At 40.9% G+C, this 16,132-nt stretch overlaps 1 protein-coding gene across 3 annotated transcripts in view; it reads right to left on the bottom strand.

Annotated features, from left to right (window-relative positions):
- The window catches only part of MYO5B (myosin VB), a 251,727-nt gene that overhangs the window by 97,565 nt on the left and 138,030 nt on the right, over positions 1 to 16,132 (bottom strand). For all 3 annotated transcript variants that reach the window (XM_063295830.1, XM_063295833.1, XM_063295832.1), the window contains exons 12-14: positions 15,335 to 15,475; positions 12,660 to 12,782; positions 10,017 to 10,100 (exon numbers count right to left, since the gene is read on the bottom strand). In XM_063295830.1, the coding sequence (XP_063151900.1) occupies positions 10,017 to 10,100; positions 12,660 to 12,782; positions 15,335 to 15,475 (348 nt within the window). The remainder of the gene's footprint in view (positions 1 to 10,016; positions 10,101 to 12,659; positions 12,783 to 15,334; positions 15,476 to 16,132) is intronic.

Here is a 16,132-nt window from a genome sequence, read left to right as displayed (position 1 = left end):
TTTCCCAAAAGGGACTCTGGGCGGTTTACAATAAAACATAAATAATATATATATGAATAAAGACTGTAAAACACTGGAAAATGGAGAAGAACTTCTCCCTGTTGATGCTTTCTTTTGCATGCAAACATCTCTCTGTAAGCAGAAAAACCCCAATCATGCAGCCTGTCCTTCCTCAGAAGATTTTCAAGCCTTCTGATCACCCTGACTGCCCTCCTCGGCACCTTCTCTATCTCCACAATAACCCTCTTGAGATGTGGTGACCAGAACTGTACCCAGTATTCTAGATGTGGCTGTGATTTGTATATGGACATTATATTATCAGCTGATTTATTTTCTATCCCTTTTCTCATTTCTTTCAGAAGGCAGCACATGGAGAACAGGAGGCATGTTTTCAAAAATTCTTTAAGTGTCCTTTTAACATTTGTAAATTATAAAGCTAATATTGGTTATTAGTGGATATGTTTTTTTCCATGTATTCTATTCATCATCTCGTTATGTTTGTTAGATTCTGGTAACCTATTAAGAAAACTGTAATAAACTATTTCCTCTATTCTAACTGCTCTCTAAACATATTCTAAACTGATGAATAATTGAAGAATGTGCATCACTTTTTCAGTTCCCAAACAAATAACTGTAGCTTCCATTTGTTTTGCACTATGGCCTGGGAGACCAGGATCCAAATATCACTTTGGCCATGAACTCAACGATCAGAAGAATATTTTCAGATCTGGTTAGGAGATGTACGCCAGGGAGTGGAATGGCGACATGATGGACCTGTTGCGAATGTGATTACCGTACAAAGGTTATGGAAGCCACCTTGCAACTGAAGGAGCTTTAGAAAAGGTGACTCTGTAGTCTGAAGTTACGGCTGACCAATATCCAGTCCAAGGATAATTCATTCCATTTCTCCATCCAGTCGTTCACATCCACTGAGCCTCCTTAGTAAGCCACTGCAGGATCTCAATGTTTCCAGAGCAGGTGGATGTCCAAATATAGCATTTGTCTACAACACCTTCAAGCAGCTGTAATTTTTCTCAGGATCATACAGCTGCAGTTTGTGCCTCTGTGGGCTCTGAACCACACTTCTGCCTTCAAATCTGCACAGCTGCAGAACCTTAAAGTTCACTCTTCATTGGAAAGATTCCTTCCCCCAAGTTTTCCTCTAAAAAGTCTTTGTACTTTTGCAAACCTTGGGGTGGACTCAAGCCCAATATTTATTCTTATGGATTTTATCTGCATAATAATGAGCACAAAGAAACCGAGATCACTGCTAATATATATATCATCTTTTCCCAACCTGCTGGGTATACCTACAATATTGTAAATACTGCTATTAATATATATCAGATTTTCCCAAAGGAAGGCATTATCTTGTGGGTTAAAAAAAAAAAGGAATGCATATTATGCAAGAGTTCTGAATGTGGAAATACTTGCTCTATCACAGCATTCCTGTCATTAAAAAATGTATATTGTTTGTTTATTTTTCAAATTTTATCACTGCCCATCTCCCCCGAAAAGAGGGATCCTGGATGGTTTACAATAAAACCAACATTAAAACTGTGAACATACAAAAATACAAATACAAATTGCCAACATAAATAGAAGATAAAAATAAGTATAAAATCCAAGAGGCAATAAGATCTAATTCAGTGAGGAGGGCTCTAAGGCGCCAGCCACCCTCAGGAAGAACTACTCCCCTTCCCACCCCAAGCAAGGCAGCAGAGGCAGGTCTTCAAGTTTTTCCGGAAGGCCAGAAGTGAAGGGGCCTGCCTCACCTCCGGAGGCAGAGTGTTCCAGAGGGTGGGCGCCACTGCAGAGAAGGCCCGCTTCCCAGACCCCGTCAAACAAAATTCTCCTACCGACGGGGTCCACAACATGCCCTCTCTGCATGATGGGGTGGGTTGGGGCAATGTCATGGGGATGAGACAGTCCCTCAGATAACCTGGCCCCATGCCATGTAGGGCTTTAAAGGTGATAACCAACACCTTGAATTGGACCTGGAAGCAAACTGGCACCCAGTGCAGCTTGCGCAGCAGTGGTGTCACATGTGCCAATCTTGGGGCATCCATAACTGCCCATGTGGCCACATTCTGGACCAGGTGAAGCTTCCGAATACTCTTCAAGGGTAGCCCCATGTAGAGCGCATTGCAATAGTCTATACGGGAGATGACAGGGCATGAGTGACTGTCTGGAGGGCATCTCGATCCAGGAAAGGGCGTAACTGGCGCACAACACGGAGTTGTGCAAAGGCCCTCCTGGCCACAACTGCCACCTGCTCTTCGAGCAGGAGTCGTGAGTCCAGGAGGACCCCCAAGTTCCACACCGCTTCTGAATGGGGCAGTGCAACCACAACCAGAACTAGAGATGACAACTTCCCAGATACTGAGGAGCCATCAATCCACAGCCACTCTGTCTTACCAGGGTTCAGCTGAAGCCTGTTGTTCCCCATCCAGGGCCACACAGCCCGCAGGCACTGAGAAAGGGCAGCCACCGCATCACTTACTTCACCCAGGATGGAGATGTATAGTTGGGTATCATCAGCATATTGATGATACCTCATCCCATGGTTAGAGGTCCAACTCAATAGCACTGACTCTTCAGCAACTACTGACCAAAAGGGAGCAATAGGGTATAGACAGAGTGTTAAGAATTTACTCTGGGTTCCTTCTTTGTTACTCACTCTCTCTGTTTCTTCCCTTAATCTGAGGTTACTTCCATTTCTCTTCCTTCCCCACACTTATGCACAGAGCACATGCTCTTGGATTCTCCTCCTGGTAGGATGTAGTGAGTTACATTTTAGGAACAGGCAGAGCCTAGCACCTATCTCCTTTCCTTTTTAAACATACCTAACCTGCTTCACTATCTTTCTTCAGCTCAGATTTCTGCTTTCAAGAATGCTCACATGCAAAAAAAATATGTCTACTTGGATGGTTTTGGGTTTATTAATATTAAGATCATTAAAATTGTTGTATTATTAAGTCTAATGGCAGACAATGTATGTGCTTTTTAGTTTGATTTTTATTATAGTAGACAGAAATGTATAGAATAGTACTAGGAAGGGAATAATTAAATAGATGTTATCTTTGGGGAGGGGGAAGTTGTTTAGGAGGTTTATATGAATTTTTCTTTTTTTTCTTTTAATATAAGGGGAGAGAGTAACTGAGTGATTTTTATAATGTGTCAATGTGGAATGATTTATAGAAATAATGTGGTTTTGGTTTAATATAGAGTAAGGGATTGACCATGGAAAATTTTTGTATATACTTGCTGTTAAAAGTCAGAAGTCACATATTTCTGTAACTCTGAAAAAAAAATCTCTCTTGTGTTTTTCACACCTTTTTAGTTTTTTTCTCTTTTTTGTAGTTTTTGATTTTTTGGTAGCTTTTATCTTTGCTTGATGTTGTTGCTTATTCGTTTAGTCGCTTCCGACTCTTCGTGACTTCATGGACCAGCCCATGCCAGAGCTTCCTGTCGGTCATCAACACCCCAGCTCCCCCAGGGACGAGTCCGTCAACTCTAGAATATCATCCATCCATCTTGCCCTTGGTTGGCCCCTCTTCCTTTTGCCTTCCACTCTCCCTAGCATCAGCATCTTCTCCAGGGTGTCCTGTCTTCTCATTATGTGGCCAAAGTATTTCAGTTTTGCCTTTAATATCATTCCCTCAAGTGAGCAGTCTGGCTTTATTTCCTGGAGTACGGACTGGTTTGATCTTCTGGCAGTCCAAGGTACTCTGAGAATTTTCCTCCAACACCACAGTTCAAAAGCATCGATCTTCCTTCTCTCAGCCTTCCTTATGGTCCAGCTCTCGCAGCCATATGTTACTACGGGGAACACCATTGCTTTAACTATGTGGACCTTTGTTGTCTGTGTGAGGTCTCTGCTCTTAACTATTTTATCGAGATTTGTCATTGCTCTTCTCCCAAGGATTAAGCGTCTTCTGATTTCCTGACTGCAGTCAGCATCTGCAGTAATCTTCGCACCTAGGAATACAAAGTCTTTCACTGCTTCTACATTTTCTCCCTCTATTTGCCAGTTATCAATCAAGCTGGTTGCCATAATCTTGGTTGGGTTTTTTTTGAGGTTTAGCTGCAAGCCAGCTTTTGCACTTTCTTCTTTCACCTTCATCAAGGCTCCTCAGTTCCTCTTCGCTTTCAGCCATCGAAGTGGTATCATCTGCATATCTGAGATTGTTAATGTTTCCTCCAGCAATTTTAACTCCAGCCTTGGATTCCTCAAGCCCAGCACGTCGCATGATGTGTTCTGCGTACAAGTTGAATAGGTAGGGTGAGAGTATACAGCCCTGCCGTACTCCTTTCCCAATCTTAATCCAGTCCGTTGTTCCGTGGTCTGTTCTTACTGTTGCTACTTCATCGTTATACAGATTCTTCAGGAGGCAGACAAGATGACTTGGTATCTCCATACCACTAAGAACTTGCCACAATTAGTTATGGTCCACACAGTCAAAGGCTTTAGAATAGTCAATAAAACAGAAATAGATGTTTTTCTGAAACTCCCTGGCTTTTTCCATTATCCAGCGGATATTGGCAATTTGGTCTCTAGTTCCTCTGCCTTTTCTAAACCCAGCTTGTACATCTGGCAATTCTCGCTCCATGAATTGCTGAAGTCTACCCTGCAGGATCTTGAGCATTACCTTACTGGCATGTGAGATGAGTGCCACTGTTCGATAGTTTGAACATTCTTTAGTGTTCCCCTTTTTTGGTATGGGGATATAAGTTGATTTTTTCCAATCTGATGGCCATTCTTGTGCTTTCCAAATCTGCTGGCATATAGCATGCATGACCTTGACAGCATCATCTTGCAAGATTTTGAACAGTTCAGCTGGGATGCCGTCATCTCCTGCTGCCTTGTTATTAGCAATGCTTCTTAAGGCCCATTCAACCACACTCTTCAGGATGTCTGGCTCTAGCTCACTGACCACACCGTCAAAGCTATCCCCGATATTGTTATCCTTCCTATACAGGTCTTCTGTGTATTCTTGCCACCTTTTCTTGATCTCTTCTTCTTCTGTTAGGTCCTTGCCATCTTTGTTTTTGATCATACCCATTTTGGCCTGGAATTTACCTCCGATGTTTCTAATTTTCTGGAAGAGGTCCTTCCTATTCGATTGTCTTCTTCCACTTCCATGCATTGCTTGTTTAAAAATAATTCCTTATCTCTTCTGGCTAACCTCTGGAATTTTGCATTTAATTGGGCATATCTCCCCCTATCACTGTTGCCTTTTGCTTTCCTTCTTTCTTGGGCTACTTCTAGTGTCTCAGCAGACAGCCATTTTGCCTTCTTGGTTTTCTCTTTCTTTGGGATATTTTTGTTGCCGTCTCCTGAACAATGTTGCGAACTTCTGTCCAGAGTTCTTCCGGGACCCTATCTACTAAGTCCAGTCCCTTAAATCAATTCTTCACTTCCACAGCATATTCCTTAGGAATATTAGTGAGCTCATATCTAGCTGAACTGTGGGACTTCCCTAATCTCTTTAGTCTCATCCTAAATTGTGCAAGAAGGAGTTTGTGATCTGAACTACAGTCAGCTCCAGGTCTTGTTTTTACTGACTGTATAGATGTCCGCCACCTTTGGCTGCAAAGGATGTAGTTGATCTGATTTCGGTGTTGTCCATCTGGTGAAGTCCATGTATAAAGCCGTCTCTTAGGTTGTTGGAAGAGAGTGTTTGTTATGCAGAGTGAATTGTCTTGGCAAAATTCTATCAGCCTATGTCCTGCTTCATTTTGTTCTCCCAGGCCATGCTTACCTGTAATTCGAGGTGTCATTTGACTGCCCACTTTAGCATTCCAGTCTCCTGTGATGAAAATAACATCTCTTTTAGGCCTGTTGTCCAGTAGGTGCTGCAGATCCTCACAGAACAGCTTCTTCAGCATCTGTGGTTGGGGCGTATATTTGGATCACTGTGATGTTAGATGGCTTGCCCTGAATTCGAATTGAGATCATTCTATCGTTTCTTGGATTGTATCCAAGCACTGCTTTACCCACTTTACTATTAATTATGAAGGTTACTCCATTTCTTCTGTGGTCCTCTTGTCCACAGTAGTAGATCTGGTGGTCATTTGATGTGAAGTGGCCCATTCCAATCCATTTCAGTTCACTGACGCCCAAATTGTCTATCTTTAATCTTGACATCTCACCTATAACCACATCCAATTTGCCCTGGCTCATAGATCTTACATTCCAGGTTCCAGTGGTGTGTTGATCCTTAGAACATTGGATTCGCCATTCACCACCAGCACCGTCGGCCGCTAGCCGTCCTTTTGGCTTTGAGCTAGCTGCGTCATCACGTCTGGGGCTAGTTGAACTCATCCTCTGTTCCTCCCCAGTAGCATTTTGACCATCTTCCGACCTGGGGATCTCATCTTCCGATGGTATACCGACATATCTCTGGTTGTACTGATCCATTGAGTTTTCATGGCAAGAATGCTGGGGTGGGTTGCCATTACCTTCCCCAGGGATCGCGTTTAGTCTGACCTCTCTGTCATGACCTTCCCGTCTTGGGTGGCCCTTCACGGTTTAGCTCATGGCATCATTGAGGTGCTCAAGCTCCAGCACCACAACAAGGTAACGATCCTTTGCTGAAGGTACTTCAGCCTAGGAAGCAAAATGTCTTGCCCAGCCATTAATTGCTTTTGAACGTGCCACCTTCCATTTCAGGATAACACAACCTGTTTCTTCTATGCTCTACCAATTTGAACAGCTACCAGTTTGCAATCTGTACTAAAATTAGTTAAAAACATGGAACCTGGTATTGGCTACAGCTTTTTAAAAAACAGACTGATGGTACGGAATACAAATGGACCTGTTTTTTCCAGGCTGTGCATAAGATACTTCTAGAAATGTAATGGAAAAGCAGTCATTTTTCAGTTGCGTTTCTTTTGCAGATTTCCAATGCTGTCTTGTAACACAAAATCATAATCATGTAATGGGTAGTTGTTAGTTTTGCTTCCTTTTTTTGTGTAGCATTAAAACTTCTGGGAAGACCTTAACAGAATACTGTACTTATTCCGTTGTCTGATCTTTTTTCCCTTTCTTTAGCTCAGTGTTTTTCAAACTTGCCAACTTTAAAATCTGTGGACTTCAACTCCCATATGCTGGTGGGGAATTCTAAGAGCTGAAGTTCATACATACAAACTTGCCAACTTTAAAATCTTTGCTGAAGTCTTTGCTTGATACTTAATAAAATTCTTATTAAAAAAGAATGCTCACATGCACACAGAGAATGTTTGAACCTCTAACACAGTCATGCTGGCTGGGGAATTCTGGGAGTTGAAGCCCACCCATCTTAAAGTGGCCAAGGTTGAGAAATACTGCTCTAACATATCTGCCCCATTTAAAAACATCAGTCCAAGATGCTTGCTAGAGAAGCATCACATTCCCACAACTGTCTTTAACAAGGTAGGATGGCAATTTGTTCTCAGTTGCTTCCGAAGGTTAATTGGCTCGATTCTGTTTGCATTTTTGCTAAAATCCTGTTGAGGAAAGAATCTGTTTGCACAGAACAATTTTATGGCTTGACACACAACTGTCTATCTGCTTCATGCTTGCAAGTTTTATTTTAATATCAGCTACCTACAAAACCGCTTCGTCTATCTCCTGCCTCCAGCAAGCTTTTGTTTTGTCTATCTCCTGCCTCCAGCAAGCAACTTCATACAGGATGCTGATGGGGACCCCTCACTTCCCATCCCCATCAGCATCCTGTATGAACTGACAATTTGTCTGAAAACCTTCAACAAATTGTCACTTCATACAGGATGCTGATGGGGATGGGAAGTGAGGGGTCCCAACAGAGAGGCAGTATAAGTGTGGACTGAGCGAGGGTCGGATCTCCACCAGATCACATATTCAGATCACCCCCAACATTTCCATCTAATCCAGCATCCCTATATAAGCTGTAAGTCAAATGCTTTAAAGAAATCCACAAATACGTTATGGGAAACAATACCCAGACCTCGATTTTTCAATCCAGCACATGGCTAGAATATCTCTCTTGTGACTAATCACCTTCCATAATCTTAACTAGTGCCAGGCAGAGGAATCCTCCAGCATTTTTAGCACCAGTTCTCTGTCCGAATGACAGTTTGCTCTGAAAATGTATATCCAAGGAGAAGAGAATTATTCCAGTGGAGTAGTTCTTGTACTTCTTGCATCATGAGGTGGGGGTGCATGACCAGTCTTTCACTTAGTAATCCCATCCCAAGCATGAACTGTTTCTAACCCATTTCATTTTCTTACTCTCAAGCCTGGGGCTACCACTTCCTTTGATGGCCTTCAGGATTAAGGTATTCCTTATGGTCCACAGTAAAAAAAATCCAGCCAGAAGCTGATGACAGATCATCCTCTCTAGTCAGACTGCAGAACGCTTTTGTCTAACTTAGTGTTTCTCAACCTTGGCAGCTTGAAGATGTGTGGACTTCAACTCCCAGAATTCCCCAGCTGGCTGGGGAATTCTGGGAGTTGAAGTCCACACATCTTCAAGCTGCCAAGGTTGAGAAACACTGGTCTAACCTGTATGCTGCTACCAGAGACCCCCTTGCTCAAAATACCAAACATCCTTTTGTGCTCCTTGTTTGCTGTTGGCCTCTTTTTATAGCCTGCTCTTTCTCTCTGCACTTGACTCGTAACAATGGCATGAGATTAACCTGCTATTTAAACTGTGTTATCTCCTCTAGGCAGCATGGTCTGTATCCTAAACCCTTTGAAGGAAGCCTCTTGTAAAGGCAGCCACCTCCGCCTCATCAGAAGCTAATTTTTCCATAGTTCTTACAGGACTTTCCTTTTTATCACATGTCTCCTGATAAAAGCAACTCCCAGGATATTAAAAAAAAAAATCCTGTCAAAAGGGAGAAAAGCAAACACGCTCCTGTAAAAAGTATCCAGTAAAAATAAATTGGACTACCCTTTAAGAAAATCTATTTTCAGCAGGGAAGTTGCTACCAGCGTAGCCTGTGGCTCATTCTGGCATTCAATGTTAAGTGCATATAGAATTGCTAGATTCTGCAGTTCTGCATGTGGCATACATGAATGCACACCCCACAGGCATATTTGAGTCTAATTAAACCCTTATTAAGGGAGAAAATTTTGAAAGCATAACATTGCCAGGACAACTGCTTTGTTTGTTCCTGACTGGAAATGGCATGTTACTGGTAGGTAATGCAGAAGGTCCATGAAACCACCCAGGGTTGCCCAGAGTGGGCCTGGAGGAATCTACATGCTTGAGTGCCTGCCAACTTCCCTTGCCTACCTAACTTATATTAAAAATAATTTAAAAGAAATAAAAGCTGGCAGGCTGCAAATCAGAGCAGCAGCCTCACCTTTATTCTCAAGAATGTCTCTGGGCTTCAAATGGGTCCCATAACATTTCTTAGAAACTTTTTTGAAAAAGCGCTTAGCCTGAAAGTGTGCCCACTTGTCCAGATAAGGAGCAAAGGTGAAAGATTCAAAGTGCTGGTTTTGACCCATAAAGCCTTATAGGGCTTGGCACCAACTTACTTATAGGACTGCATCTCTGCATAGAAATGGCTACCAACTCATCCAGTGCAGACCTTCCAGTGACATTTTTAATGGTACATCATGCAGGGGAGGTGAAGTGGTCCAGGGCTCACAAGCAACATTTCTCTCTTATACGCTCCCCCTTGAGATTAGGTTGGCACCATCATCGTTGGCCTTCTAGAAAGTCTTAAAGACAGAATTCTTCTGGAGGGCCTTTGGGGAGAGAATGGCCACCATTACACTTACTACTTGTGGGTTTTTTGGCTTTTACATTTTTACCACTTACAGTGCTTTTTGCACTGTGATCTCACCACTAGCAAAGGGTAAACTTGTTACAAACTCTATCTCAATATTGACCAGCAGTTTGGACCTCATACTATCAACCAAGATGTTCTTCTGCACAAATAAACCTGAGCTGAGCCATTAAAAATGAAAAGAGAAGGAACTTCAGTGTGTAATGCCAGAATACCACAATCCAATCTATTTTCCCCATTGGTAGCTTTACCTTGCTGGCCTTCAGAATATTGATCTGTTCTTCATGGACTGTATCTCTGTTTTTTTCCAGAAAGCCCTCACAATAATATTCCACCTAGAAAGGATTACAGAACCAGGGTAGGAGTGAGGGAAAAAAAGAGGAAAATTAAAATTCTGAGTACAAATAATCCTAACAAACAAATTAAGATATTCTTCAGCAACATGGACAATCTGCACCTACAGGCTATTTTTTCCATCTCAAAACAACTTTTTAAAAAGTGGTGCAGCCTAAAATCAGAATCTTTTATAGAATGCTAAAATATCTGGATCTAGATTTCTACATTCAATCCAAATTGAACTGTGTGTACACTCATGTACACAAAAGACTAGTTGAGCATATTCCCTTTGTTCAGCAATTATCAAAACTAGGTGCTTATCAATAAAAGCCTGGCTTTTAACCTGACAAAGTATTAGTATGCCTGGAGGATTGGTAGAACCCACCATGCCCTTGAAGCTTTCAAGCATCTTATGAAGTACTTATGACAAGTAAACTTTCAGAAGAAAAGTCTACATTCTCCAAATTGCAGCTTCAGACTTTCATGTGGAAGACTGGATAAAAATTATCAAGATAATAACTGGTAAGTAGAACTGTTGTCATTTGTTTGTTAAATAATTATAATTATTCCCCCCATTCACTCACTCCCAGAAAAATGCATCATAAAAAGTGTAATTGAACCGAGGAGAGTATTTCATTCTCTTTCCAGCTAGATGCAACAGAGCGACTTCCCTTTCCAAAGAAAATTTCACTGTAACCCAGTGTTGGTTAAAACAAGAATCAATGTTTGGCAAAAGTGGAAGTGAAACAGCATTTCTGGAGCTTTTTCTGAAAATTGCTTTTGATTAGCATAAATAATATATGCATCTATTGTCTGCATCATCTTGGAGAAGATCTATCTTTGTGTTTACAAAGAATTGACACTGAATTTATGGCATATAATTGATCAATTAATTACGTTATCAGCAAATACGCTTTTTTTCCTTTGATGATCATCTGTCAGAACCATGATTTTAAAAAGCAAAGGTTCTAAATTTAAACTCCCAAGTCATTAGAATTCTCAAGCTAGAAACATTTCCCAGAATGAGCCTTCAATGTATTACTATATTTTCCCTTTACTGAGCAATAAAAAAAGTGCTTGTTAAGGAGGAGCCAAGTTTCTTGGTCAAAGTTCTTCCTTATCAAACTTAATTATCCTTATGATTGAAGCCCCACCCCTTTTTATTGTGTGGCACATGCAACATATGCAAAAAAGGGGCAGGGCTTTGATCACACGGTTGTGGCCATCATCTTGACTTTTTTGACACGCCCCTGAAGATATCCCTGTGTCCAAGTTGTGTGTTTTCTTATTCTCACATCCCGAACAATTATTTCAGAACTTTTTTTTAAGTGGGGAAATCTCTGGCTCCCAGATATTGCTGAAGTGCAACTCATAGCACCCTCCCCTCTGGCCATGCTGGCTGAAGCTGTAGGGAAGTTGTAGCTCAGTCACAACAGGAGAAGCACACATTCTCCATTCTCAATTGAAACAGCCATGCACACTGCAGTGGCAGGCCCATTCCTTAAAGGCAGGTTCATGTGTCCCAATCATGTAGAAAACAGGCAAGGGAGATCAAAGTTTTAGAAACAAAATGGAGACCTGAACAATGAGTTTTAATTCCCCACACAGATGATGATCTTTCTTAACTCTCTTCCCCACATCATCTTTTCCAGCCATCATCACAGTTGGCAGAGGGAATAAGCATTGGGAAACAGGACAGAGTGTGGGATAAACCATCAATGTGACCCACTTGGTGGGATCTCATAATTCTAAGCTATAGAAGTTCAGAGGATGTTAAAAAGGCTGCATGGTTATTCCCCAAGATTTTAACTCATTTTTAACAAGCTCTTAAACACACTGGACAACAGAAATTTTGATCCTTTTAATATTGCTATAATCCAGAGAAAGTGAACAACCAGGTGACAGTCCTGGCTCAGCCCATCAGCCTGGTCCATCTTGTCTCTGAAGACTTAGGCAAAGTTCCTTGGTATCCCACCCAATCTTTCATGCCCACATGAATAATTGACCAGCTTACTGTCTCAAGCATCAAGCATCCCACAGTGATTGGCCTCATCTGGTCCTTCATGATTCTGCCAGTCTTTTACCTCCTCCACCAAGCAATTGGTGTTTTGATTGAGGATAATTTGACCTCCATTGTAAGAGAGGCCACATGTGCAGTTCCTGTTATCTAACCTCACTAGCAGCTCTTAGAAAACTGGCAGCTATAATCTTCAGGAATCACAGCAGAGTCAAGAGAGATGAGAAATTGTGGCTGCTTAAAAGCACCAAGGTAGCTTCAGGGTTCAGTGGAGAGTTCAGGCCTGATCTTCTCAGTTGGGTTACCAACCTTTTCTCCTGCTTGGTGTGAATTATACTCTAGTTCTAAGAAAGAAACAATGGAGCTGAATCCTATGTTTAGCAGGTGCTATTAACAACATAAAAGAGAGCTGGAATACACAGCAGCTGGTACAGGCAACCAACACACAAGGGCTCCTCAGCCCATAGGGAGATGTGGTCCATCACACAGCTAGGGAGAAAGGCTGGTCCTGCACCACACACACACAAGTCATTCCCATTACCTTATCTGCAAAATGCGCAATAATGAATGCCATGTTTGACATGCGGGGCTTCTGGAAATGTTGACTGCTTCCATGGCGATCATAGAGTTTCTGAGCCCAGTTCTCGTCTGTCCCTTTAGGGACCTTTTTTTAAAAGAAAAGAAGAAGGAAAAGACATTTATTGCAGAAATGCATGCACACTCAATAAAAATGCAAGCCTCGTTCTGAATTTATTGTTCTAAACGAGGATTAGCATTTCAAAACACAACGAGAATACCTAATGCAGCTTCCTCTATCTGGAGCCCTCGAGGTGTGCTTATTGGGAAAAGCCAGTCTCATGTAAGCTTATGTCACATTTACTCAAGAGAAAAATCCATGCATACCATCTTAGAGGTAGAGGAGCTAATGTCTATGTAAGCCACTGTGAGGAATGTGGAGTCAGATACCTCAATAGCAATAATCCTTGCTATAAACCATTTAGGTTTTAGGAAGGAAATGTTATTAAGATACAGACCCTTGCCATTCAAAGACACAAGTGAATGAGATTCCCTGGATCCCTCCCTTTAACTCATCACGTCTTCCCGCCTTTCTTTTGAAATTGAATCCTTTCAACTGCTTTCGGTTTTACAACTCAGTTCCTAGGCTGCATTCCTCAGGTTGGTGTCAATTGTAGATAAGGTGATCGCTAAAATAGTTCAGTCCCATCTCCACTGTTTATGCTTGTGATGTCTCTGTTCCCAAGCAGCAATCAATCCTTCCCCCTCCCTCCTGCACATTTCATGACAGAGGAGAAGAACCAGAAACATTTTATGGTTTCTGGGACAAGCCTCTGACAGCCACTATGTTACCTGGATCACTGCTGTTACACATTTCAAAAGGAAAAGCAAACGTTTACATATATGTGCAGTGTCCACAACTTGTATAATTCACACCAATTTTGCTCTTGCATGACCTAATGCATTAGTATCTGAAATCCAGCATGATCACTGCCAATTAGGAGCACACTCCCAGCGCTAAACAGATGTAGCTTGAACTGAATCGAACTTACCAGCCCTGGAGCAGAGTGATTGTATATAGCTCCACCCCCTACCCCACTGTCAGATCCATTTAATGCTTAAATACTGGAACAAGGATTCACACATTGAATTAGTGATGGGACAACTGGGTGACGTCTTTATCTTGCCATTTTACCATCAAGTATTATGTGATCTTATGCCATCATGCGTTCTAATATGTTGTCAATATGGACATTTCAGGCAAGCTTAGGAATGTGTGAACTTTCACTCCTGCACTGCATGAAGCCTTTCTAGAGGCTAGAGACCTATCCAAGCAAGGATTCGGTGTCATCTTACTCAGTTACCTCCTCAAATATGATGCTGGAGATACCTGGTGCTTTAACTAGGAACATCTGGTTTGTTGACTTATAGCCCTTGCCAAGACAAATACAAAAACATGCTTGGTGGCAAAGCTAGGACATTTTTATTGTCCAGATTATTATTGGCTTAAACGTAAACAAAACATTCTGAACTTTTAAGTGCTTATTTATTCTTCATAGTAATTCTTTTCCTTGAAACTTTTTATACTGTATACTTTTTATACTGTATAAGAAAACAGTAAACAAACATTTATGCAGAAATTAATTGATTTATTTAGGCTGCATCTTTTCTTCCACCCAACTAAGGATCAGCTTTCACCATGAGACAATAATTTTTCCAGGATTAAAAGTGCAAATAACCCAAACTCAAAATAAAGAGGTGTAGAAAGCACATATTTCAGTCAGCTTAATGTTAACATCTTAGCTTTTAAGCTTACTATCTTCAAGGCAATATTCAGAGGTATCTCTTTTTTTTATTTAATCGTATTCTGCATAAACTAAACTAAAAGGACATTTTAGATAGTTTTACTATATCATGCAGATATGAGACTCCTGGTTCAAAAAAATAAATTGGAATAATGCATCAGTAAAACCTTTTTCAGAATTTGTTACACAGCCTGCCAACTTATTTATTTATTTGTTTATTTATCTATCTGTTTATTTATCAATCAAATTTGTCACCACCCATCTCCTCCAAACGGAGGGACTCTGGGCAGTTTACAGCATAAAACAATAACTATACAATAAAATTCCAATATAAAATATAGACTATTTGCTTCCAGGTGGAGGCTGAGTGCTTGTGATCAAAAAACATTGTGCAACAATTCTTTTTTTCCTTAAAAGGTTTTTCTCCAGGGGAAAAAAAGTCTAATTGGAAAAAATGGAGAGAACAAATGATGCATGGACCTTCATAAATTTCCATGAAGGAGATGCTGTAGAGCCAATATGCAATAAAAGCACTCTTGACATCCCCCATGAGAGCAGGCCCTCTCCATGTCTCCTGTCAAAACAGAGAGTGCTACCCTGTTCAGTGAGCTAACACAGTTGTTGATTGTAGACAGGAAGCTGGAGCCTTATTTAGCAACAATTAAATTCTGTTGATTTCAATGAATTTACTTGAAATTAGCAAAATTTGCATCCCATCAACTGACTCTGAATTGACCTAGTTCCTTTCGAAATACTCTACCTCTTCTCCAAGAACACTGATGTGTTTTCTTGCAGATTGTACTTCCACCAAAAACCTCATGAGATGGCACAATAGTTCTTGAAGACACTGCCTTACTATAAGCACTGAGCATTAATAACTTTGCTCTTTTTTTACCTTACATTCTTCATCCAGCAAGTCCAAGATACCCAGCTTAGCTTCTATAAGGTCTATGCATGGCTGATTGTCATAAAAATCGATGAGTGTCCAAGGAATTTGCTCCTTCATGTATTCCTCTTGCTCCAATTTAAAGACATGCTGTGGCAGAGAAAGATAGTAAAGGTTTACCTGTATCTGGGAAGACTACTTCAATAAATCCCAAATAATCATCGGGGCCTAATTGGCTGTTTAAAAGCTTAGAACGTATGGACATAGCTCCTTGCTCATTCTCCAGATTTAACCTTTTTTTAAAAAAAAAGTCAGATTCCCATTCCTTCTTTTGGCATTTATAATCTTTTGCACACCACAGGCTACCTACACTACAGGCAATAAACAGGCAGTAAAACTGGATTCAAGAAAATAAAATGAAATGCTGAGCCATTTATGTGACTCAGAATACAAAATCTATTATTCTCTAAGGCTGTAAGAACATTTTTGGTTGAACAATGATGCTTTTATAAGCATGTGATAATTGCATATCTATAGGTATCCTGAGCTTGTAACTTGAAAACAGGTTTTAAAACTTTACTTTCCTATGCAACAATGTTTTTTCACCTCAGGGAAGTTTACCTGAAGGAATCAAGCATTTCCCACAGAAACTGAGGAAGCCATATCCAAAACAGCAGATTTCACCTTAATTATTATTATTATTATTAGTCTCTCTATTCTTCTATACTTACTACTGCTATTGCCTTTATACTATTACAGCTATTAATAATATTCTGATTAATATTCTTCCTTCCTGCCCTGACATTC

This window comes from Candoia aspera, chromosome 2 (assembly GCF_035149785.1).
Source record: "Candoia aspera isolate rCanAsp1 chromosome 2, rCanAsp1.hap2, whole genome shotgun sequence".
NCBI classification, from domain to species: Eukaryota; Metazoa; Chordata; class Lepidosauria; order Squamata; family Boidae; genus Candoia; species Candoia aspera.
Note: the sequence above shows the minus strand (reverse complement) of the source record. Positions and strands in the feature narration are given on the sequence as shown.